The sequence below is a fragment of the Vulpes lagopus genome, chromosome 9 (assembly GCF_018345385.1).
Source record: "Vulpes lagopus strain Blue_001 chromosome 9, ASM1834538v1, whole genome shotgun sequence".
NCBI classification, from domain to species: Eukaryota; Metazoa; Chordata; class Mammalia; order Carnivora; family Canidae; genus Vulpes; species Vulpes lagopus.
In genome coordinates this window covers 2,608,782-2,631,077 of record NC_054832.1, presented here as the reverse complement: position 1 = coordinate 2,631,077, position 22,296 = coordinate 2,608,782, and the positions used below count along the sequence as shown (strand labels likewise).

General features: G+C 62.0%; 1 protein-coding gene across 1 annotated transcript in view; it reads left to right on the top strand.

Moving 5' to 3' along the window:
* Positions 1 to 21,587, top strand: part of DENND3 (DENN domain containing 3) — a gene marked incomplete at its 5' end in the record, with an annotated part of 51,679 nt that extends 30,092 nt beyond the window's left edge. The window contains 11 exons of the mRNA XM_041768966.1: positions 47 to 568; positions 3,821 to 4,080; positions 4,713 to 4,883; positions 5,822 to 5,951; positions 8,051 to 8,158; positions 10,947 to 11,086; positions 13,981 to 14,135; positions 15,339 to 15,472; positions 19,586 to 19,704; positions 19,783 to 19,920; positions 20,000 to 21,587. Of these exons, the coding sequence (XP_041624900.1) occupies positions 47 to 568; positions 3,821 to 4,080; positions 4,713 to 4,883; positions 5,822 to 5,951; positions 8,051 to 8,158; positions 10,947 to 11,086; positions 13,981 to 14,135; positions 15,339 to 15,472; positions 19,586 to 19,704; positions 19,783 to 19,920; positions 20,000 to 20,200 (2,078 nt within the window). The remainder of the gene's footprint in view (positions 1 to 46; positions 569 to 3,820; positions 4,081 to 4,712; positions 4,884 to 5,821; positions 5,952 to 8,050; positions 8,159 to 10,946; positions 11,087 to 13,980; positions 14,136 to 15,338; positions 15,473 to 19,585; positions 19,705 to 19,782; positions 19,921 to 19,999) is intronic.
* Between the last annotated feature and the right edge of the window lie 709 nt (positions 21,588 to 22,296).

The window sequence follows — 22,296 nt, the reverse complement described above, 5'->3', positions numbered from 1 at the left end:
CACGGCGGGGTTTAGGGTCAGCTGACGGTGTGCGTTTCCCTTCTAGTCCTGAACGTGACTCCTCCGTCGACCTACACGTTCAAGATCCCGGAGATCCACTTCCCGCTGGTGAGCCAGTGCGTGCAGGCCTACTACTCCGACTGCGTCGCCCTGCTGAGCAAGGCCATGGGGCTCCTGGCTCCCGACAGCTCCGTGCTCCTGGCGAGGTATTACTACCTCCGCGGGGCCGTGCACCTGATGCAGGGGCAGCTGCTGGACGCCCTGCTGGACTTTCAGAGCCTGTACAAGACGGACATCAGGATCTTTCCTGCCGATCTCGTTCGGAGGACGGTGGGGTCCCTGTCGGGCCCCCAGCGCACCCAGGCCGAGCGTGTGCCTGAGCTGCGGCGGCTCATCAGCGAGGTGGTGGACAAGCCCGGAGAGGCCCCCAAGCCGGACGACCGCGTGAAGAACTTCGAGCTGCCCAAGAAGCACATGCAGCTGGACGACTTCGTGAAGAGGGTGCAGGAGTCGGGCATCGTGAAGGACACCAACACCATCCACCGGCTGTTCGAGGCGCTGACCGTGGGTAAGAGGCAGCCGTGGCCCCGCCGTGGGGTGTCGGTACGTGGGGAACAGTCCGCGGAGGGGCTGCCCGAGGGTGTGGGGAGTGCGGCCAGAGACCCCAAAGCCGCTGTAGGCTCCATGGCCCCCGGGGCACCCGCTCCCCGCGTGCCGTCCCTCCCGCACTGGGACCGCTTCCCGTGCAGCCAGCGGCACGACCAGAATGCCGTGTGGTCCCTCGTGGCCTGGTCCCCTGGGGACCTTCCACCCCTCCCTCCTCGGGAACCACCGACCCCAACGCGAGCGCGCCCTTCCGACCGTGTCCTTATGTGTTTGCTAAATGGGCGTGTCTGAAGGTGGTACGTAGGTCCATATGGTCTCGAGTGACGCGGACTTGTGTCCTGCCGTGTCGGTGCACCTCGGTGACCTTCAGCATCACGTCTCACCCCTCACCTGCACGTCTGGTTTATGGAGCCGGGTTCCCGAGGGCACGGCAGGGGCAGAGCACGGTGCGCTTGCCTGTTTGGCCATCAGAGGCCTTGGTGACCTGTGCCGCAGCCGCTTCCCCAGGTGGCTGTGGACGGGTCTCCCCGGGGCTGGTGCCCCCATCCTGAGAGTTGCCCTTGCCCTCGCCCTCGGGGGCTGCACCACCTGTAAGACGCCCACTTCCCGCCGCCCCGCGCCACGCTGGGTGCTGCCTCTTGTGTTCTGTGGGTTGGACAAGCGTCCGGGAGCCGTCCCAGCGTCTTCTGTCCATTTCTGTCTCAGGATCATCGTCTTCTCCTTAGAACAGTGGGGCCACCTTGTGTCCTCGGCAGACGCGTCCTCTGTGGAACGTGGGCCTGGCAGCGTCTCCCCTGGGCTTGGCCGTGCCCCCCTGTTCATGCACACGTGTGCTGCTTCTCCCACGGTGGAGGCTTGTCAACGGCCCCAGGCCGTCGGTCTGACCCAGGTGCAGGCAGCCCGGCCCCCCCGTCACCTCCCCGCGGAGATGTGACACCGCCTTGGCCCGGGCAGGGCGCAGTGGAGCTCGTCGGGCCGGGCACCCTGGGGGCACCCGTGGGGGGGACAGTGTGGGTGGATGAGCTGCGTCCAGGGGGACAGAGAGCCCCGGGCAGCCAGGCCCCGGGCAGCCAGGCAAGAGGAGCGCAGACCCCTCGTGACACGCCTCTCAGGGGAGACCCTGCCCCTTCCCTTTGTGGGGCCCTTACGAGGACGCGGGGCAGCCAGTTGGCAGAAGGCCCGAGGGAGGCGGCGTCCAGCAACTGGGGAGCGAGAGACCCGTGCTCTGACGGCTGCCCCGCGGCACGAGACGCCGAGGGCCCCGGACAGCGCTGTTCCCCCACAGGAGGAGCAGGGTTGGTCCCGCTCCCGCGGCCAGAGGCGTGTCCTGCAGCACGTGGCCGCCTGGGGAACGTGGTTTTACGGCTGGACGCGTGGCCAGTGCCCAGCACTCCCGGGCTCGTGCCAGCAGGGACGCAGAGGATGCCCCGAGGGCATCCGTGGGCGTGGGCGACGCGGACGGGGCCGTTGACCTCCCGTTGTCGCTTTGGTCCCCTTCACATCGTAAACGCCACCAGGGAGTGGTCCTGGGGCTGGGACGTGTGAGCCGCTGCAGGGCAGCTCCTGACGCAGGTTCCGGCCTAACAGCTGCGCATTAGAGGAGTCGAAGCTCAATGCTCCCGTCGTGGGACAGACTGAAGTGGCTGCTTGTGCGGCCGCGGGGCCGGGTGTGTGCTGTGTGGCCGCGGGGCCTGGGGCTGCGGTGACATCGCCTCTGCCGCGCGATGGGGTGATGGTGCAGGATGGAACCATTGGCGTTTCTGTGCAGAGTTGGGGACCAGTGAGCCCCCATGGGCGCGTGGAGCTCTCAGATGTGCGCCGTCGGGTTTCGCTGCCGCCCGGGAGGGCTCTGGCCCAGGCTGCCCGTTCCTCTCGGGTCGGCCTCCCGCGAGGCTGGCTGGGAGGACGGGGCTCCCGCGGCACCGGCAGGAAGGCACAGCCCCCCGCACACCGCAGCATCCGCCTGGCCACGGGGCTCGGCTCCACACTCACCCTGCCCGCAAGGGCTTCCCTCCCTGTGCCTCGGTTTCCTGATCTGTGAACAGTCGGCGTCCTGAGGGGGCGGGAGGATCAAGACGGATCCGTGTAGGGTGGCGCATGTGTCGTGCAGCGTGGCAGTGCCGGCCCGAAACGTGTGTGCGGCTTGGCAGCTGCCCGGCCAGGACGACTGGCTTGGCCGGGAAGGGAGCACAGGAATGTTTTATGTGGGTCTTGAAGGATGCGTAGGAGTTTTCTGGACCAGTGCGTGCAGAGGCACGTAGAGTCTGTTTCAGGGTCTCCGTGGTATGACTGGAACGTGGGGTGTGGAGGGATGAGGGGCTCAGTCCTGGGGAACTCGGGCCGGGTGTAGATGAGGAGCCCTGAAGTGTTAGAACGAGAGAGCGGGAGCTCCTACTTGTATCTGGGGCCTTCTGGCGCCTGGTGCGGCAGGCCGTGGGGGCGGGCGGCTCCGAAGGCCGGGCCGTGTGGGACGTAAGGGGGGCAGGGAGAGGGACACGCCGGTCAGGATGCGGGCCGAGGCGGAACCCGGCCAAGGTGGGGTTAGAACGGCCAGACGTCTCGGCAGGTGGGGGCGAGGCGGGGGCCCATCTGCGCTCTGCGGATCAGCACGTAGGTTGGTTACACGGCTTCCTGGGTGTCACAGCACTAACCAGCAGAGCTGGCCTTCGGACCTAGGTCTCTGGTGCCAGAGCCCGTGACCACTGGGCATTTAGAAAGGTTGTCGTATCCGCTGAGGTCGCCTTGGTGACAAGTGGTAAGACTCTCGCTCACGTGACCAAAGAATACAGAGATAGGGCTGGCTTCAGGCAAGGCTCGATCCAGGGATGTAGGAGGGCCACCCAGGGGCTGGCCTCTTCAGCATCAGCATCATCTGAGGACTTGCTCCCCTCGTGGCCCCAGGATGCCTCCCACCAGGTCTAGTGGTGACCCGGGGCATGGCCACCGTAACAAGCGTGACCCAGGGGCTGCAGGGGCTGCTGGGCTCAGGTCATGGTCTGTCCCCATCCCCCGGAGGGAGTGGCCACCCTGGGGGAGGGGGGCCCCCCCGGGAGCGGGGGCGGGGGGGGGGGGGGGGGCGCTGAGTGCTGGCGCCACCTGCTGGCCGGTGCGGGCAGCGCAGTCCAGGGGAGCTGGCCGTCCTCCGCTGGCCGCCGTGTCTGGGGCCGTAAGAAATCTTTTTTTTTTTTTTTTTTTTTTTTTTTACAAAACCCAGGACACCAGAAACAGATTGACCCGGAAACATTCAAGGATTTCTACAACTGCTGGAAGGAGGCCGAGGCGGAGGCCCAGGAGGTGAGCCTGCCGCTGTCGGTGACGGAGCATCTGGATAAGAACGAGTGCGTGTACAAGCTGTCCAGCTCCGTGAAGACCAACCGCGGCGTGGGCAAGATCGCCATGACCCAGAAGCGCCTGTTCCTCCTGACGGAAGGGAGGCCGGGCTACGTGGAGATCTCCACCTTCAGGAACATCGAGGTGAGCGCCGCCCGCTGCCTGGGGGCGCCCCCCCCCCCCCGCCCCTCCTGCCTGGGATGCTGGTGGGATGCTGCTGCGTCCTCGCCTCACGCCTCACGTTCAACAGGCTGGTTACACGAGTTAGCCCAGCTCTGAACGCTCGGGGAGGGGAGGTGGGGGGGCGGGGGCGGCCGGCAGGTCCCCCACCCCGTCCTCCACCCCAGACTCCGTCCTGGAATTCCAGGGAGAGGCGTCTCAGGAGGCAGAGGACCCTGTTTGAGCCCCGCGGACGTCGCCCCGTGGGGATGTGTTGATGAGCTAACGGGTGCCGCTACGGCCCGCCGGTTAGGGGACGCGCCTGGGTCCCCTGACCCGCTGTGACCTGTGCCGACAGCAGGGTGGCACGGAGGCCCCGCTCTCTGGCCGTCCGTCTCCTCCCGCCCGGGACCGGGCCTGCAGCCTGGCCAGCCGGCTCCACCCCTGCCTCCCGGGCCTGCCTTCCCGTGATGGGGGCCCTCCGCCGTGGTGAGGACGGGCGGCCGGGACTCGGGCCGCTGCTGCCCAACCTCGGGCCTGCCGCCTCCCATCGCAGACCCCGAGTCCCTGCCAGGGCCTGTGGCACTGACCAGCCTCCACTTGTTGTGTCTCCCCAGGAAGTGAGAAGCACCACGGTCGCATTTCTGCTTCTGAGAATTCCGACTCTAAAAATTAAAGTGGTGTCCAAGAAGGAAGTGTTCGAAGCTAATCTGAAAACGGAGTGTGACCTGTGGCACCTGATGGTGAAGGAGATGTGGGCCGGGAAGAAGCTGGCCGATGACCACAAGGTCCGGGACGCGGCACCTGCGCATCCCAACCCGCGGCTCCCTCTTCCCACGCGGCTCTCGTGAGCTCGGGCGGCTCAGGCTTGGTCCCGAGAGCCTGGGTCGGGCTAGAGGTGCTGCCAGCGGCCCCGGAGGCGCTGTGGTTTGTGTAACCCAGCGGGTGGCTGGTGGCGCTTGGGGACACCGCGGAGGGACGGGGCTGGACTCAGGTCTGAGTTGGGTCTCCCGGGCACACCCCGCTCCAGGCGAGTCCTCCGACGCTCCGCAGGACCAGGGTCGTGGCAGGGGGCAGTTGGCATCCTCCCCGAGGCAGCTTTACAGCCTCGCGATCCGTGTGCCTTCGCTTACTCAGCCGTGCTATGGCTCTGAGTGCACAGAGTTAAGATTTCACGGTCGTGAAGGGGGCGCCACGGACGGACGCACGGAGGCTCCTTGGGGCGAGGCGTCTGTGCGGTGTAAGTGGCAGGACAGGACAGCGAAGCCACGACCAGAGCGTGGGTGGGGGCTCACACGGGGTAGTGCAGGGGCCGTGAAGGGGGCGCAGCCCATGGTCCGTGGGGCAACGCGGGGGGCGTCCCCAGGCCCCGGGGCCCAGACCACCACTGCGAGGGCGGCCACCCCATCCAGGGCTGGGTACGCTCTGACTTTACGGCCGCGGCTTTGTTCAGCACCACCCCGTACAGACTAAAGCCCACGGGCCACGCAGCGCCTCTTGCTGAGCCCTGGCCACAGGGCGAGTGGCTGCCACAGGGGTGACAGGTCCGCGGAGCCTGGGGGTCAGCTGCCTGGCCCCTTGCGGCACACGCCCGCGGCCCCCGGTTGGACCGACCAGTGTTCAACCGTGATGGGCAACAGCGGTTCCAGCTCCGAGTGTACCCTGCCCGGTGGCCCTGAACGGGGACGCACCGAGCCCGTGTTGAAAGGAGCCCCTTCCCCCGCAGGACCCGCAGTACATCCAGCAGGCGCTGACGCACGTCCTGCTGATGGACGCCGTGGTCGGCACGCTGCAGTCGCCCGCTGCCATCTACGCCGCCTCCAAGTTGTCTCACTTCGACAGGATGAAGAACGAAAGTAAGGGAAGCGTGTGACGGGGCCGTGGTGTCCCGAGCGCGCCCTCGGGCTTGTATCTGCTTGACCGTAGAATGTATCCGCCACGTCCCCCTTCTTCCCGTTTACGCTTTCAAGTTTGTTTTTGAGTAGCACCCGTTCTGCTTTCCTGTTCCCGCCAACGTGCCCCTGGGCGCCCTGCGCCTGCCAGGGCCTGTCTGAGGTCTGAGTGACACCCCCTGCACGCTCGGTGCTGTTTGTCGGGCTTCCTGGTCGCCAGCAACAGATCTCCGCTGGCTGCTTAAGTGGAGTCGGGGTCCGCGGACGGCTGCGGAGTGGCTCCGGGTGGCGGCGAGCTCGCGGAGCTCTGCAGTCGGGAGCGCGCCCCCAGGACAGCTTGCAGGACCCCTGTGCGCGGCCAGTGTGCCTGCTGGTGCCCGCGTGGAGGCCCCCGGTGTGCTCAGTTTTCCCCGGACGGGAATTCTCAGGTCACCTGCGCGTAGGTTTGATTCTGGCTCTCACATGCTGGGAGCCATACGGGGCGGGAGTGGGGGGTGGATTTTTCAAGTCTCGGAAATAGCGAATGGGTAAGAATTAGTTTATTATTTTAGCTACTTCCCTCCATTTTAACTTCTAAATGATCTAAAGCCAACGGTTTTGCAATTTGCATAAAGGAGAAAAAAACAGAGGCCGGCTCACCTGTCACCACCCCTCGGAGCCACATTCGCCCTGTGCTGGGTCAGCCAGCGGCGTCACGTTCATGACACGCAGGGGAAGAACACAGGGGTGTGTTTAAGACGGTCCCTAGTCCTGTTTGGGTGCGTGGTCCTTACATCAGGGCTTTACCGGGAGAGAATTTACGTGCCGCGCTCATGACGGTGGCGTATTCACGCGCTTGTGCGGTAGCAGCTGCAGAGTGAACCTGAGAACATCCTCATCACCCCAGCAAGAAACCTCGTAGCATTTAGCAGCCGCCCCCAGCCCCCGGGCCCCCAGATCCACCCTGTCTGGATTTGCCTGATCTGGGCAGCTGACAGACACGGATCCCACAACACGTGTCCTCCCGTGGGTGGCTGCTTTCATTTGGGACGGGGCTTCGGGTCTGCCCCCGACGCCGGGGCCCGTGTCACTCCTCTCTGAATACTGTCCGTCGTGTGGGTGGACCCGTTTATGTGTCGTCGGCTGACCGGTTGGGCTCTTGCAGCATTGGGCTGTCGTGAGCAATGCTGCTGCAAACGGGCTGTCACCTCTCCCGGGTGCACAGCTGGAGACTCGGGTTCTCAAAACGTTGCTCCAGAATCTCAGTTCCGGGTTTATTCGCTTCGGCCCGTTTTGCTCTTTGCCACGTGTGTCGCTCACCGTTCAGTTGTTTGTCTCCGTCCACACACACGCCTCGTCTTCATCGGGAGTTTACGCACAAGCCGACTCTGTCATAAACGGGCGACTGTCGCCGTGGTGGGGGCTGACACGCGCCCGCTTCCTCTCGCTGTGCACCCTGTTCCGTGTGGCGAAGGCCGGCTCCTAGGCTCGGTGTCCTGACCCCTTGTGACCACCAGGAACTGCTCTCTGGTGTGCAGAGCTTGTGAGGGAACAGCACTGCTCCCCGGCCTCAGTAGCCCCTGGGCCCCCCAGGATGGGAGGTTTAAAAATGAAACTCTGTGAAATCCCACACGCCATCCCTGGGGGAGCCACTTGGGAACGCTGGGGACAGTGGTGGCTGTGCAGGGCGCTGCAGGCACCTGCGGGCGAGGCCAGGGATGCTGCCCACTGTCCCCACGGCAGCCGCAGCGGTGGCCCGACACGTCCACGCGCCCAGGCTGGGAGACCGCTCGTGGGCGAGTTCTCTCGCTTTTGTCTTGAGAGTATTTGGTCACTGAGGAGCGTCTCAGGTCCGGCCGAGTGTGGACGGGTCAGACCACACAGCTTCCTGCTGAGGAGGGAGCCGTGTCCCGCTCGCCCGCCGTCCGCACACACTGCGAGGGCGGGAGGCCTCACTGTAGGGTCTGGTTTCAAGCCTACGAGGCTCTTCCCCCAAAACTAACATCCTGGGGAAGGCGGGGCGTCAGCTGTGGGAGAATGCCAGTGTCCCCGGGTCGTGACACTAACAGCGCCTTGCATTTCAGTGTCCACGCCAGTTCCCAGGACGACCTCGGAAACCCTGAAGCACAAGATAAACCCCTCAGCGGGAGAGACTTGCCCACACGCCGTGGACGTCCTGCTGTATACTCCAGGTGAGGGGCTGCTGGCTTCCTGCTGCTCTCTTCAGCGCTTGGGGAGTTTGGGTTTATGTTCCAGGCCAGTCCCCACGTGAAGGGGACAGACGTGATGTACGGCCAGTGGGGGCCAGGCGGGCTGCTGCTCGTTGAGGCGGAGCCCTGAGTGAGGAGCGGAAGCTGGGGAGCCACTTGCAGACTCTACCTCGTGAAGACCAGAGCTGGGGGAGCCCACGGAGACCCCGCATCGTGGAGGCCGGAGCCAGGGGGAGCCCACGGAGACCCCGCATCGTGGAGGCCGGAGCCGGGGGGAGCCTGCAGGGACTCCTATGGGGCACACATTCCATGGAGACTCAGCTCCAACCCAGCTGTTCCTCACATTGCACAGCACTTTATAGTCTAGAAAGTGCTCGTACTCGTACCCTGTCCTTTGGGGGCATTTATCCTGGGCCTATTACCACAAGCGGTTGCACCCGGGATCTCGTCTTAGGAATTGTAGGTGCGTGGGTTTGCACATCTGGACAAGTGACGACACGGTTCCTGTCCATCTGGTGCGGCTGCGCGTCCCTCCTCCCACACGCGGACCTCCCGGCTCCCTCCAGGCTGCGGCAGGATGAAGTACAGACAGTGAGCGCGGCCGCGGGTCTAAGCGTGAACCAAGATGCTTTTATTTAAGGCTGACTTGTAAAGAACTGCGGCGGGAAGGTCGCTCTCAGGGCTCACCAGGGGGAAAATAAAGGACTTCGTTCTGGGCAGAAAAGGACCTTACAGTCGGGAGCTTTGCTTCAACTCACTGGGGCGTGAGGTGAGCCAGTGAGCGCCATGGGGTGCCCTTCGTGCCCCTGACTCCGCAGCTGTGCCCCAGGCCACCTGGTCCCACATGGGCAGCTTGCTGGCAAAGCCGTGTTCCAGCAGGAGGGGAGCATTTTCTCTCTTCACCCATCGTCCCGAAGACCCCGCACAGTGACAGACCGAGTGTGAAGGAGGACAGCACAGGCGGCCCCACTCCGCTGGAGACGTACAGATTGATCCGGTCACAGCTCCCGTTGGCTGCGACACCACAGAGCGGTTTCATCGTGGTGTCTGGATAAATGAGTATCTCTAGACCTAAGTTGGTTTCCTGTACGTGAACGCTACCTGGACCCCGGGCCTCCTGTCGTGACCGACTAGGTAGCTCCGACCAACCTCCCTCCGGGAACATCTAGGAGGGCCAACGTGGAAAACCGCCATGAAGAACGACGGAACCGCTTTGTCCTGTGGAGCGTCTGCCAGCCCTGGCAGTGGTGCCTGAGGAACGGAGCAGAGCTTTGGGCAGCGCTGACGGGAGAGAGGGACAGAGAGCTCAGGACCTGCTGAGAAGGGGAGCGCTGGTAAACCCGTTCGTGGTGGCTCCAGGCTCCAAGGCTTCCCCGAACAATAAGGAGCCAGCCCCCGGCCCCGAAGCCCAGCCTCAAAGCATCCCAGTGCCTGGTGGGCTCGAGGAGTGTGTAGGGCGGTATCTCCCCAAGGCCCAGGAAGCCAGTGGAGTGACTGTCCCAGAGAGATCGACACCTTTGTGCTTCCTTGACTTGTGACAGAGGTGACTGACGGAGTGGGGGTTCGAGGGAAAGGCAGTCCTCACCCTCCGTGACATCGGTTGGGACGTCGTGCATCCATATGGAAAACGCGAAGCTTGGTCGCACCTCCGGTCACACGCAGTCAGTTCCAAGTCGATGGAAACCACGAACAAACATAAATGGCAAAAGCAGGCCAGCTTCTAGTAGCTGACGTGGAGGAGCATGGCCTTGGGGTGAAGGGGGCAGCCTACAGCAGCACGAGCCACGAAGGAAGAGGTTGGTGGATTGGACTGTTGAGATTACGGGCTTTAAGAAGACACTTTTGGGGCGTCTGGGTGCCTCAGTGGGTGAAGCATCTGCCTTCGGCCCAGGTCATGATCCCGGGGTCCTGGGATCGAGCCCCGTGTTGGGCTCCCTGCTCAGCGGGGAGGCTGCTTCTCCCCCTGCGCGCCCCTGACACACACACCACCCCTGCTGTCTTGCTCGCTCAAGTGACTAATACAATCTGTTCAAAAAGACACTTTCCCGAGCGTGAACAGGGTCGGCCCAGACCTGGACAGGGTGCCGGCAGCACAGCAGAACCAAGGCGGGCTCGCGTCCAGCACGCGTACAGAATGGCTACAGATCAAAAATAGCACCACCCAGATCAAGCACAGCAAGGGACCTAGCAGCTCGCCACGAAGATCTCCTCCACGTGGCCGTCAGGGCCGTCAGCCCGATGTGCCATCAGGGAAACGCAAATCAGCCACGGTCCGAAAGCCCGAATATCCGCACCGTCAGGGTGGCCAAAATGAAGGACTGTCACCACCGAGTGTGGGTGCGGATGTGGAGCAAGAGGAAGTCTGGTGCGCCCTTGGAGGGGGTGCCCTGGGACGGCTCGGGGGCTCCTGCCCCGCTCTGCCCCCACCCTCCCCGCCGGCCTCTGTCCCTGGCCCACACCTGCTTCTGCTGCTCTGCTGGGGGCGCTGGTCTTCCCGAGGCTCACCCATCCCCCAGACCCCGGGTCCACAAAGCCGCCCTGGCCGGGTCCCCGGTCAGCAGTCATCGTCTGTGTGGTCCTCCGACTGAAGCCAGCTCGTCCCCTCCCGGGGGCACGGTGGTTCAGGATGTGCTCCCCCTCCTGTCCCCGGCACCCAGCTTGGCGCCCGGCCCTCGGCAGGTGCTCAGCGGTGCCCGAGGAAGGGCGCCCGTCGGGCTGCGCGTCGGAGGGTTTCCCTCTAACAACGTGTGTGGCTTGCTTACTTCCTCAGGGCATCTAGACCCAGCAGAAAAAGTGGAGGACGCCCGCCCCAAGTTATGGTGTGCCCTGGACGAAGGCAAGGTGACCGTGTTTGACGCTTCCTCTTGGACGATTCACCAGCAGTGCTTCAAAGTGGGCGCCTCCAAGTTGGTGAGTAAGCGGAGGGCCGCGGACGAGGCCACTGCCCACATCGGGTTGTGGATTCTGGAAGGGTGGAAATGTCCACTGTACGCGGCAGCGGGATGCGTGTCGTTCCACGGCATCGTGAGGTTTTCAGCTAAATCTGAACTTGTCTCGTCCTTTAAATGTTCTTATTTATGTGACCAGACGGTGGCTCCTGCCACCCGCAGCCTGGAATCTGAAGCTGGATTCCAGGGACGCAGAGGGCAGGGTCGTAGCTCGCGCGTACAGCTCTGACCCCGGGCAGACACGTGCATTATCCTAACGCGTTTGGGGTTGGAAACCAGCAACAGGTTGAACCGTATGGGCAGGATACAGAGGCTTGAGCTTTTAGACTGATGACTTTTTCATTTAAATGAAGTTGATTACATCAGCTTGTGCAGAACAGCACCCCCCGCCCCTCGGCCCAAAGTCCTGTGTGAGGCCTGTAGCCGCCAGGGGGGCGAGCTGCACGGTGGGAACATGTCACGGGCACCGGAGTTTGCAGGTGGGGAGGCGCCGCTGCTCCAGGGCTCTGCCTGGTGTCCAGCTCAGTGACCCCCCCCCCACTGCTCCGAGGTTAGAAAAGCAGCTGCTGCCCCAAGAGGCGGTGCTAGAAGTCCTCACGCCCTCTTGCCTCCGTTGACGTGGGAGTTCGGCGCCTCCGTGGTCAGCACCACCAGGTATCAGGTTGGGTGGCCACGTTCCATCCTTTCAAAATAATGTGGCAACCTGGGGCACAGTCTGGGCTTCCAGAACTGCTGTGAACAACAGAAATACCGTGAATTCAGATGCAGGTGTTGCTGGGGGCTGGGCTCATGATCGGCGAGCGTCCTGTGAGCAAGGCAGTGAGCGGTCACTGAATTACCCCCCGCCCCCGGGTCCACGCAGCCAGCCCCAGGTGGTAAAGTGACAGGACCCAAGATACCGTATCACTACAGTCTAATAATGCTTGAGACCGAGCACGAGGAGAAATGGAGGAAATTGTTTTTGTGCTAAATTTTATGTTTTTCCAGTTGAATCTTAGTCGTATGCGTTTCAAAGATTTTCTCATAACCGACTAACGGGAAATTCAAAGGCTGCGTGGTGCAGCGACCTCTGCTGCCCCCAGCTAGGCCGGGCAACGGGTCGGGAGGGCAGGGAGTTATCCCGGGGGGGGGGGTGTGTGAAAACACCTTCGTGCTCGTCTCCCCGAGATTCCCCGTACTGTTTGGCAAGGAGACGCTCGGGTCATTATCTCACGAGAACGCCGCCGCCTCTGAAAGTGGAAGTTCAAAGTAGCTCATCTCAGCGATCTTTGGGCCGCTAAAGAAAGACATTTTACTAGAATCATACCAGTTCTCAGGTAGATGCCTCAAAAGAAAGGGCTTTTTGCTTTTAGTATTTTTTTATACCAAACAAGTAAACTTTTTTTAAGATTTTATTTGTGTGAGAGAGACACAGTGCAGGTGAGTGAGCACAAGCCGGGGGAGGGGCAGAGGCAGAGGGAAGCAGACACCCCACCGAGCAGGGAGCCCGATGCGGACGGGAGCCCGGGACCCCGAGATCGTCACCCGAGCCGAAGGCAGACGCTGAACCAGTGAGCCCCCAGGCGCCCCAGAGGGCGTTTTCAAGTGACTGTGAAGTTAGTCAGCTAGCATCCTTTCCTAACTTGCGGCAATGGTTATCGGCAAAAATTTCATTGGTAAAATTAAAACTTTCGATTTTCAGGGCGCCTGGGGGGCTCAGTGGGTTAAGCGTCCGTCTGACTCGTGTCATGATCTCAGGGTCCTGGGGTCGAGCCGCGTCGGGCTCCCCGCTCAGCGGGGCTGTGCTGCCCTCTCTGCCCCTCCCCTGGCTCGCGCGCACGCTCTCTCTGAAATAAATAAAATCTTTGGAAATAAATAAATAAACTTCCAATTTCTACAAAGCTCTGTCTCCTGACCTGACGAGGAGCAGCCCTCGGCCGCCCCCGCGTGATTGTCGGCCGGCAGACCTGCTCCTCACCCCGCCGACACGACGCAGGCTTTACTCTTTGAAATCCACTCGTGTTTGAAAATCTCCGACGTTTGTTCAGCTACCAGGGCCGCGTAGCACGTCGGGAGGACGGAGAAGGGAAAGTGGCTCATAAACCAGAAAGTGAGGCAGCGGGAAGCTGGCAGGAAGGAAGGTGCCAGGAGTGCCCGTCGGGGACGCGGCTGCACACACTGCGACCCTCAGGTGCACGCGGCTGCACCCCATGCGTTCCCGTGCGGGGCCCGGCGCTCTCGGCGTCTCGGTCCTGGCTGTCCTGGGTGTCGAGTTGCCGACAGCCTCCGTGCGACCGTCGGTGGCGGGTCTTGCCAAGCCGAGTCCCCGGGAGCCCTCCCGGCTGCGGAGCGGTTCTGCTTGTAGCTCCCAAACGGTCCTGGTTATTTGCAGACTCCGCGCGGGCAAGTTCTGCAGCTCGACCGTTACCTGTAACTGAACAAACGGCGCGTGCAGGGCCGTCCGCGCACCCCCGTCACCGCGGGGAGACGGGCCGTCGAAGCGCACGCTCCCAGCGGAGGTCCGACCAGCTGTGGCCCCGCTGCCCCGTGTCAGCTCATACCTTACACAAGTGTCCTCACGGCCTATTTAGTGGTTGTTGCCTTTTTGCGTTTTCCTGGTGATTTCTGCTGCTGAGAGAGGCCCCAGCAGGGAGCTGCGCGGCCGTGCGCTGTCGGGCCTTCCAGGTCGAGTGGTAAACACACGACGAGTTTATGTGCGGGTCAGTGGACAGCGTGTGCCCGGGGCTCCAGCAGCCTGGCGCATGTCCCCCCAGGGTCCCCCCAGAGCAGAGGCGCCGCGTCTGCAGGGACTCGGGTTAGGACCGCTGTGCTTCACGGGACGTGACGACCTCCCGTTTCTTCCTGTCCTGCCATCAGAACTGCATGGTGATGGCAGAGCAGAACCAGGTGTGGGTCGGCTCGGAGGACTCGGTCATCTACATCATCAACATCCACAGCATGTCCTGCAACAAGCAGCTCACCGACCACCGCTCCAGTGTCACGGACCTCGTTGCTCAGAACGGAACACCCAGGTACGGCCGGGCTGTGCCGGGAGAAGGGGCCGCTCGGTCCCGGGTGGGTCGGGGGCCCTAGCGGGACGTCGCCGTGGGCGCCTGCCAACAGGGCCAGGTCTGCGTGAGCCAAGTCAGGGGATGTTCCTGTTCGTTCTGGTCCCGAGCACAGAGCAGTGGGTCTGTCCCGTAGGCCAGCTCCGGGGAAGGCCTGGTGCTCGGTGGCAGGTGGCACGTGGCCTTCCTCACCTGTCCTTGGTGTCCGTGCTCCGCCCGAGACCTGTGGCTTCAGACACCTCACTCCCGTGGTGTCTCCACACGGCGCTTCCTGTGTCCAGACTTCCTTCCTGTAAGGACGCCGGTCATGTGGGTTAGGGTCTCCCTGTGCACGTGAACTTGGGCGCCCCCGTGGAGGCCTCCTCCCAATCCTGAGGTCCTGGGCGGGGAGGACTCCAGCGTACCTTTTTGGGGGTTGCGGTTCAGTCCGTAGGCATGTTTGCTTCCTTCCCCGTCTTCACTGTAAGAGGAACGTCCGCTCAAAGGCAGGCACCCGGTCTGTTCTGCTCTCTGCTGTGTGTCCCGAGTCAGGACAGGGCCTGGCACCCGGGAGGTGCCCAGGGGAGACACGAGAACGAGGAGGGTCCCCTCCTTTGGTGAAGGGGGCGGAGGCTCAGCGAGCATATGACCCATGCGGGTCACCAACTTCACGCAGGCAGCCTGGCCTGGGGCGCGGGTCCCCCGGCTCCACTGTCCCCTCCGTCAACCCTCCCCGCCCCCTCATCCCCGGGGTTTGGGGGCACCATCGTCTGCAGTCAGGCCCGGCTCAGAACATAAGGCGCTAACCTGAAAGTTAACCCCACCCCGGGTAGCGCCCACCCCCTCCTGCAGCCGTGGGCGGCCCACGGGGCACTGATGGTGACCTTGGGTGGGGACGGCGCCCTGCTGGGCCTCGTCCTGGGTCGGGGCTTGATTCGGCCCCGCGGCCCTGTTACGGTTCTACACAGACGGCGGCAGACGCTGAGGGGCAAGGCCAGGCATCTCCGGGACACCGTCTTCTTCTGCCGGGTCGGTCTCGTCAGACCCACGTGCTCTCTGGCGACACGGATCGCCCTTCTTGGGCGTCACTTATCATCCCTGCTGTGGCTCTTTCTGTCGCAGCAGCGTCACGCTCGTCTGGGTTAAGGTGTTTCCAAGCCCGACTCACTTGTCTGTTTGCACCACCAGCAAGGTGTACTCGTGCAGCGCGGACGGGACGGTCCTGGCGTGGAACGTGAGCACCCTGCGTGTGACCAGCAGGTTCCAGCTGCCAGGCGGCGGGCTCTCGTCCATCAGCCTGCACGACGGCTGCCTGTGGTGCTGTAAGTCCCGGCCCTCGTGTCCACCCAGGCCCCACTCTCGGCAGAGGCTCCCCGGGAGCTGGCGGCCTGTTCCCTCCGCTGAGCACGTTCCCAGCCTTCTAGCCCCTGCTGTGCTCGCTGGCTCCCTGCTCCCCTCCTGTGTTCAGCTCCCCGGGGCTCCCCTCCTCCAGGGCTCCCCTCCTCCACGGCCTCCTGCGCTCGCTGGGTCCTGCTGGGAGCGTGAACCTGGCCCTCATGCTCCCAGGAATCATCGTGCCCCTTCCAGCCATGGCCCTGTAACGGGGTGTGTGGCCCATGTCCCCCAGCGGTGCGCAGGTGGGGCAGGGCTGCGTCACCACGGGCCCCAGGCCAGGCATTTGCCCGGGGTGTGACAGGAGGCGTGGAGGCTATGCCTGGTGGCGCACGTCCTGCATCTCTGAGCATCCTGGGGCACGAGCGTGGCCCGCACCTTGACTTCCCCGGCGCATGCCGGACACCAGGGGGTGGTCGTGAAGGCAGGGTTTTCAACTGGAAGCGAATTTAACTGGGGTCAGGTGCACAGCCATGAGTGTTTGTTGGCTGGTGACAAGGTGCACGCCACATAACCAGCCACCGACCCAGACGTGGCACGTCTCCATCTCAGCAGAAGGCTGCGCCCGTCAGGGGCGGGCGGGGGGGGAGCTGCCCATTCCCGAACCTTCCCTGCACAGACCCCGCGGCAGGGGCCCTTGGTGTTCAGGGAGCCCCCCGTGCTCAGGAGCATCCGTGATGTTGCCTGCACTCGCTCCTGCTGCAGCAGACTCAGAGCTCATGGTCTGTGGTCATCCGGGGGTTAACCCCGTGTTCACCCTGAGACACCCTCAGATTCTCCTCCGAAGCTGCCGCACTATTTCACCGAAACCTGTTCTGGTTTTAGCCGTCAGCACCGGGGTGGCCATGTGCGGCGGCATCGCATGGTGGCCTGGAGGCCGTCCTGTCCCGTCCCCGTGTCTGCAGAAATGTCTGTGCGTCGGTCTGCTCACCCCCCTCTAGCACTGTTACGACAGCTGTGGGCACGAGCCCACCGTCCTTACCTCCTTCTCCCTCCCACCTGTCCTCCTGTTAGTCTAGAAGAAGGCAGGAGAGAATTTTTTAAAGATTTTATTTATTTATTCATGAGAGACACAGAGAGAGGCAGAGATACAGGCAGAGGGAGAAGCAGGCTCCACGCAGGGAGCCCGATGCGGGACTCGATCCCGGGACCCCGAGGTCACGCCCTGGGCCAAAGGCAGATCCTCAACCGCTGAGCCACCCAGGGGCCCCACTCCTAGTATTTCTGTCATCCATTTTTCCTTTGTATCTTCTGGGATTTTCATTATATATATACGTACATGTGTGTATGTACATATAAATGCATACGTATTTATTTCTAGAATTATGTAATATTATAATATAAACAAATAATATAATGATATTCTAATATATACAGGAGGCTATTTGATACTCAGGGAGATCTCAGGCATGGCTAGAATTTTTCCTCCTCCTCCTCCTCTGCTTCACCTTGGTGAAGGCCCTTCCTTCCTTCCTGTGTCCTGTCTGCGGCTGCACCTGTCCAGATTTTCATTTCAGCCCGAGAATTTCCGATTTCTCTCCTGCATTCTTCATGTCCACCATCCTCTCCGCACCTTCCTGGTTCTTGTTTTTGTTTTTTTTTTTTTTTTAAGATTTTATTTATTTATGAGAGAGAGAGAGAGAGAGAGAGAGGGGCAGAGACACAGGCAGAGGGAGAAGCAGGCTCCATGCAGGGAGCCCGATGTGGGACTCGATCCCGGGACCCCAGGATCAGGCCTTGGGCTGAAGGTGGCGCTAAACCACTGAGCCACCCGGGCTGCCCTTCCTGTAAGTTTTTTAACTTACTCGTAGTTTTGGTCTAAAGCCCTTCTCTGCGGGGTCCTGGCTCATCTGTGGGTCTGCTTGTGTGCACTGCCCTTTCCGTCGGGCTTTAGTCATTCCCTCACGTTTGACACGACGGAGTTATTGTGTCCGGGGTGTTGTTGATGACACAGCAAGGAGAGACTGGGTCATGTCCTTCTGGAAAGACCGTTAGGGCTCGTTCTAGATGGTCATTAAATGACTTACTGGCCAGTCATTTTAACCCTGTGCAGAGGCTTGGTTTTAGGCTTTTGTGGGGTAAATGCACTTCACTTGTGACCTTAGTCTTGGAGCACGTAACACCTGTCCTGGCTGTAATCACCCTCCAGGAACACGTGGGCTTTATACGAAGCCTCTCTGGCTTGGGGAGCCACAACTCTGCTTTCTGCTCTTTATACAGTTTAGGAGTCAGACTAGGATCTGAGAATCCATACGTACATTTGTGGGCTCCCTCATTTGGGGGTATTTCCTCTTTCCAGCCGCGTTGGCAGCCCCACACCGTACCCTCAAGCAGGGGGCACTGACTGCAGCGTCAGTGAGAACCGGGGGTGCCCTCGGGGAAGCCCTGGGAGTGTGTGCAGGTTGCGAGTTTACCTCCCGCCTTTCGAGGACCACATGCCTCAGGCTTGGTCGGTCTCGAGGGGGGTCAGGCTGTCAGGTGTGTGTGTCCGGCGGGATGGTGCCTGTTGCATACAGTGAGGGAGAGGACAGAGCACAGAACCCTGTTTATTTTCTAAGTTAACTTCATACACTGAGTAGTTTCCTATTTAACAACCCCGAGAAAAGTGGGGTTTCTCCAGAAAACCGAGAGCAGGTGCCCGAGAAGTGTTGTCATGAGTCTCTTTCTGAACGAGAGCAACAAGCGGAAACCCCGGTCCTTGGTCAGGTGTCCCCAGCGCAGAGGCGGGGACCAGGTCAGGTATCAGAGCAGGACGTCTGTGCACGGAGGCAGGGTCTGACTGAGGGGCCGCGACCCCGCTCTGGTCCAGCAGCGCTGCCTCGGTCCTCCGTGTCTTCCCTCGGGCGCCCCGTGCCTGCATGCGGGTCACCTTCCAGGAGGGAGCCCCCCCCCAGGCCCACGCCCCTGGGCCCAGGCTGCGGCCTTCAGGTGGCTGCACGCAGGTTCAAATCCAGGCTTTGTCGCCAGACGGCTGGTCCCTTGGAGTCGGTCTTTGAAAAGTGAGATAGACTAAGGCCTTCGCGCGGGCTCGCTCACGGCCGCGAGATGTGAGAGGCAAAGTGCCGTCGTCCTCAGAGGGCCGCGCGTGGGGCACCGTGGCCCTGCTCCGCGGCTCCCGCCCTTGAGCCCTGCCCTGTCCCGCGTCCCTTCCTGCCGGGGCCACTTCCTGGGGCTGCGTGTCAGGTGCGCTGAGGAGGGTCCCGGGGCAGGACACTCTCCCCAGGGCGGCCCGTGTTTCCCGAACCAGTGGCAGCATCGCAAGGGCCTCACCAGTTCGCCCAAGTGGACAAAGGTGTACCTGGCCGGCAGCTGTCACAGTCCAGGACTGAAACCCCAGCGGCCGCGGGCGAGGGGCCCCTGTGGCGTGGCCGGGGGCCAGAGGGGGACCTGTAGGCCGCTCGCCCACCGCAGGAAGCCAGAGCGGCAGGTTCTGACTGGTGTCTCCCCAGGTCCCCGGGTCAGAGCTGCCCCCTGCATCCGGCTGGCGCTCCCAGAGGTGGGCCTGTGCCCTCCCGGCCCCTCCTGTCTCCCCGATGCCGGCACACGGGGTGGGTTCAGCTGGGGGCAGGGGACCCGTGCAGGGAGCGCAGGAGGGAGACAGCCCTGCACACCTGGCCCGGGCCTGAGCGTGCCCCTGGTCCGCCCCGCGGCCTGGCTTCCCGCCCCGCGCCACTGTCCCCACACCTGCAGCCCCGGCACTGTGGCGACTCTTAGTTCACAATGAGACATTTTCTTAGAGGGATTCAGAGAAAACAGAAGCGCTGAGGGGCATGTGGCACAGTCGCCTTCATCCCCGACGCGGGAGGACTGGCTGTGGCTTCAGGGAGAGGAGATCCCAAACCGGGCAAGACGGTTCCCCGGGCCCTCGCTGGGTCCCCGGTGGGGCTGCGGGCAGTGGCCCCTGTCAGGGGCGAGGGTGGGGCTGACGGTCACCGAGGTCGCTGGGAGCGCTGGGCCAGCACCGGCTCAGGACAACGGCTCCAGCTGCTTCATCCCTGTGCCCGGGCGTCCCCGTCCCCCACGCTGGCTCCTTCCGTCTACAGGCACGGGGACCAGTATTGTGGCCATGATGACCAGCGGGCTCCTTTGTCAAGAACTGAAGGTCGGCGAGAACTTCAAGGAGATGAGCACGTCCTTCGTGGGTTTCCAGCTCCTCCCCCAGGTACCTGTCCCAGCAGCGCCGTCCGAGCCGGCTCGGGTGCCGTGGCCGCCAGCAGCCTCACGGTGACTTGTGTTTCAGCAGGAGCAGCTCTGGGTGGCGTGCGCCGGACTGGCCAGCATCTACATCTGGAGCCTGGCGGACCTGACGCGGCCCCCTCACCGGGTCCCCCTTCAGGACTGCTCCGAGGTCAGCTGCATGATCAGAGTGAAGCAGCAGGTAAGGCGAGCACCCCCAGCGTCCCCAAGCGCACCTCCAGGGGCCTCCCTTCCCCACCACCCTCGTTTGTCCTTGGCAGATCTGGGTAGGCGGCACCGGCCTGTCCCAGGGCCTGGCCAGGGGGAAAATCTACGTGATCGACGCCGAGAGGAAGACGGTGGCCAAGGAGCTGGTGGCCCACATAGACAGGGTGACAACGCTCTGCTCGGCGGAGGACAGATACGTGCTGAGCGGGTCAGGCGGGGGCGAGGGGAAGATCGCCATCTGGAAGGTCGAGTAAACGGGGGCAGACGGGCCGAGTGGGGCTGTGCTCTGCGGGCCCCGCCCTCCTGCCCCCCCCACCCATGCTCCCCCAAAAGGTGGGCCAGGGAGCCAGTTGGGGCCCCGGGGGGGGGGCGTGGGGCAGTGTGGCTGCACGGCTCTGTACTGTCCCGGTTGAACTGTACCCACAGCATTTCAGGCTGGTGCTTCGCAGGCAGGCAGCGGGGTCAGGTTGCTGTGAAGTTGCGGTGCGTGCTGTCTAGAACCTTCCGGAGCCCACGAGCAGGGGCCAGCACCAGGGCAGGGAACGATTTAGCCAAAGCACCACCTCTGACCTGCCAGCCTCAGGCCGCTGGTTTGCGTTTCCTCTACTTCATTCAGCACAAGTAGAGTAAGTGTCGGGTTTAGGGGCGACCCACAGCCTTAAGCTGACCTCGTTCCCAGCCAAGCCGTGAGAGGAGGGGTGTTTAAATGACCACTTTGTGCTTGAACACATCCGTGCCTCCTCTCGCTGTGCCCATGCCGAGCAGGGGCCCGCGGAGGGGACAGAGGGGACAGGGCTGGGCTAGCTGGGGCAAGCTCTGTGTTGTGTTTTTTTTTTTTTTCCTTTAATGACAAGTTTTTATGATGAAGAAACCCAGGGAGACTTTCCTACCAAAGATCACAGTTTCATCTGTAGTTCCACCTAAATAGCAGAATGTATAATCGAGTGTTCTAGAAGTCACTGCCGCTCACAGGGCCGGCATTTCCACCGTCCGCAGCTTGTGTGCACCGTGTGTCTCCCTAGACGGTGCTGTGTTATTGAACTGAAGACGATCCTACTCGCTAAAGTAAATATTTGGGAGAAAAAAGAACCTCTTACACATTTTTACTACAATATTGAGATTCACTCCCTCGGTGTCCAGCCGAGGAAGGCTTTGGCATAGTTCCCGGATGTGGAGGGAGCATCCGCCTCACAGCAGCGTGTGGGCCTGCGGCCTGTCCCCGAAGGACCCAGCAGAGCTCAGCCGCACGGGGGCGGCTGCCGGAACACAGACGCCGCACCAGACCTCACTCACCCCGAGACAGGGCCGAGCTTCAGTAGCACCTGGAACCCCCAGATGAAAGCTTCGACCAGACCTTGGTCTGCATCTGCAAGGTCCAGATCACCGACCCAGATGTTGGGGTGTTCTGGGGGTGCGGTGCCGGGGACAGCCCGGCGGCCTCAGGTGCCTACAGAGGGCGTGTCCCCGACTTCCAGGAGGAGGACTCCGCCGCAGCAAAGGGCAGACGTTGAATTCTGCTTTTGTAAACACATGAACAACTACAGTCCATCCTGTCAAAAATACTCATAAATTATTTAATGTCAGTCCACACATAACCAGGTATTTTCACCTCATCAATAATAAACTCCTTTGTTTATTAAACGCTCTCCTGTCTCTTACTTTACCCACATTAGCGGGAGGGAGAGCTGCAGAGTAACACGGGAACATGCTGGGTTTGCTCTTGACGCCCTCTCAGCGCCCATCGGGTTATTTTAATGCGCACTTTTCGTTCCCTTTATTCGTGGTGATTATTTCCAAGGTCTTACTTGACGGTGATAGAGTGGCCAGCGGGGGTGGTTAGAGTGGAAAGGCGCTTTATGCCTTTGGTGTTTCCTCTGTGCTTTGAAGAGGTTCCGTGATGAACGATTTGTCACGGGAAAGCCCCAGATGAGCTGGAATTCATTAGACAGACGGTGCCTTCCCTCCCTTGGCTTCAGAAGCCTGGATTAAGTTGGTACGGAAAAAAAAAAAAAGCGTTTATCTTGAACGAGAAGCCAGTCTCCTTTAATATGATTTCAGCTCTGCGGCTGTACTTCAAACAAGAGACGAGAAAGCGAGCTTTGGGGTGCGGGCTCGGCTCTCAACACCAATCCAGGGATCCCTGGGTGGCGCAGCGGTTTGGCGCCTGCCTTTGGCCCAGGGCGCGATCCTGGAGACCCGGGATCAAATCCCACGTCGGGCTCCTGGTGCATGGAGCCTGCTTCTCCCTCTGCCTGTGTCTCTGCCTCTCTCTCTCTCTCCCTCTCTCTCTCTCTCTGTGTGACTATCATAAATAAATAAAAATTAAAAAAAAAAAAAACACCAATCCAGA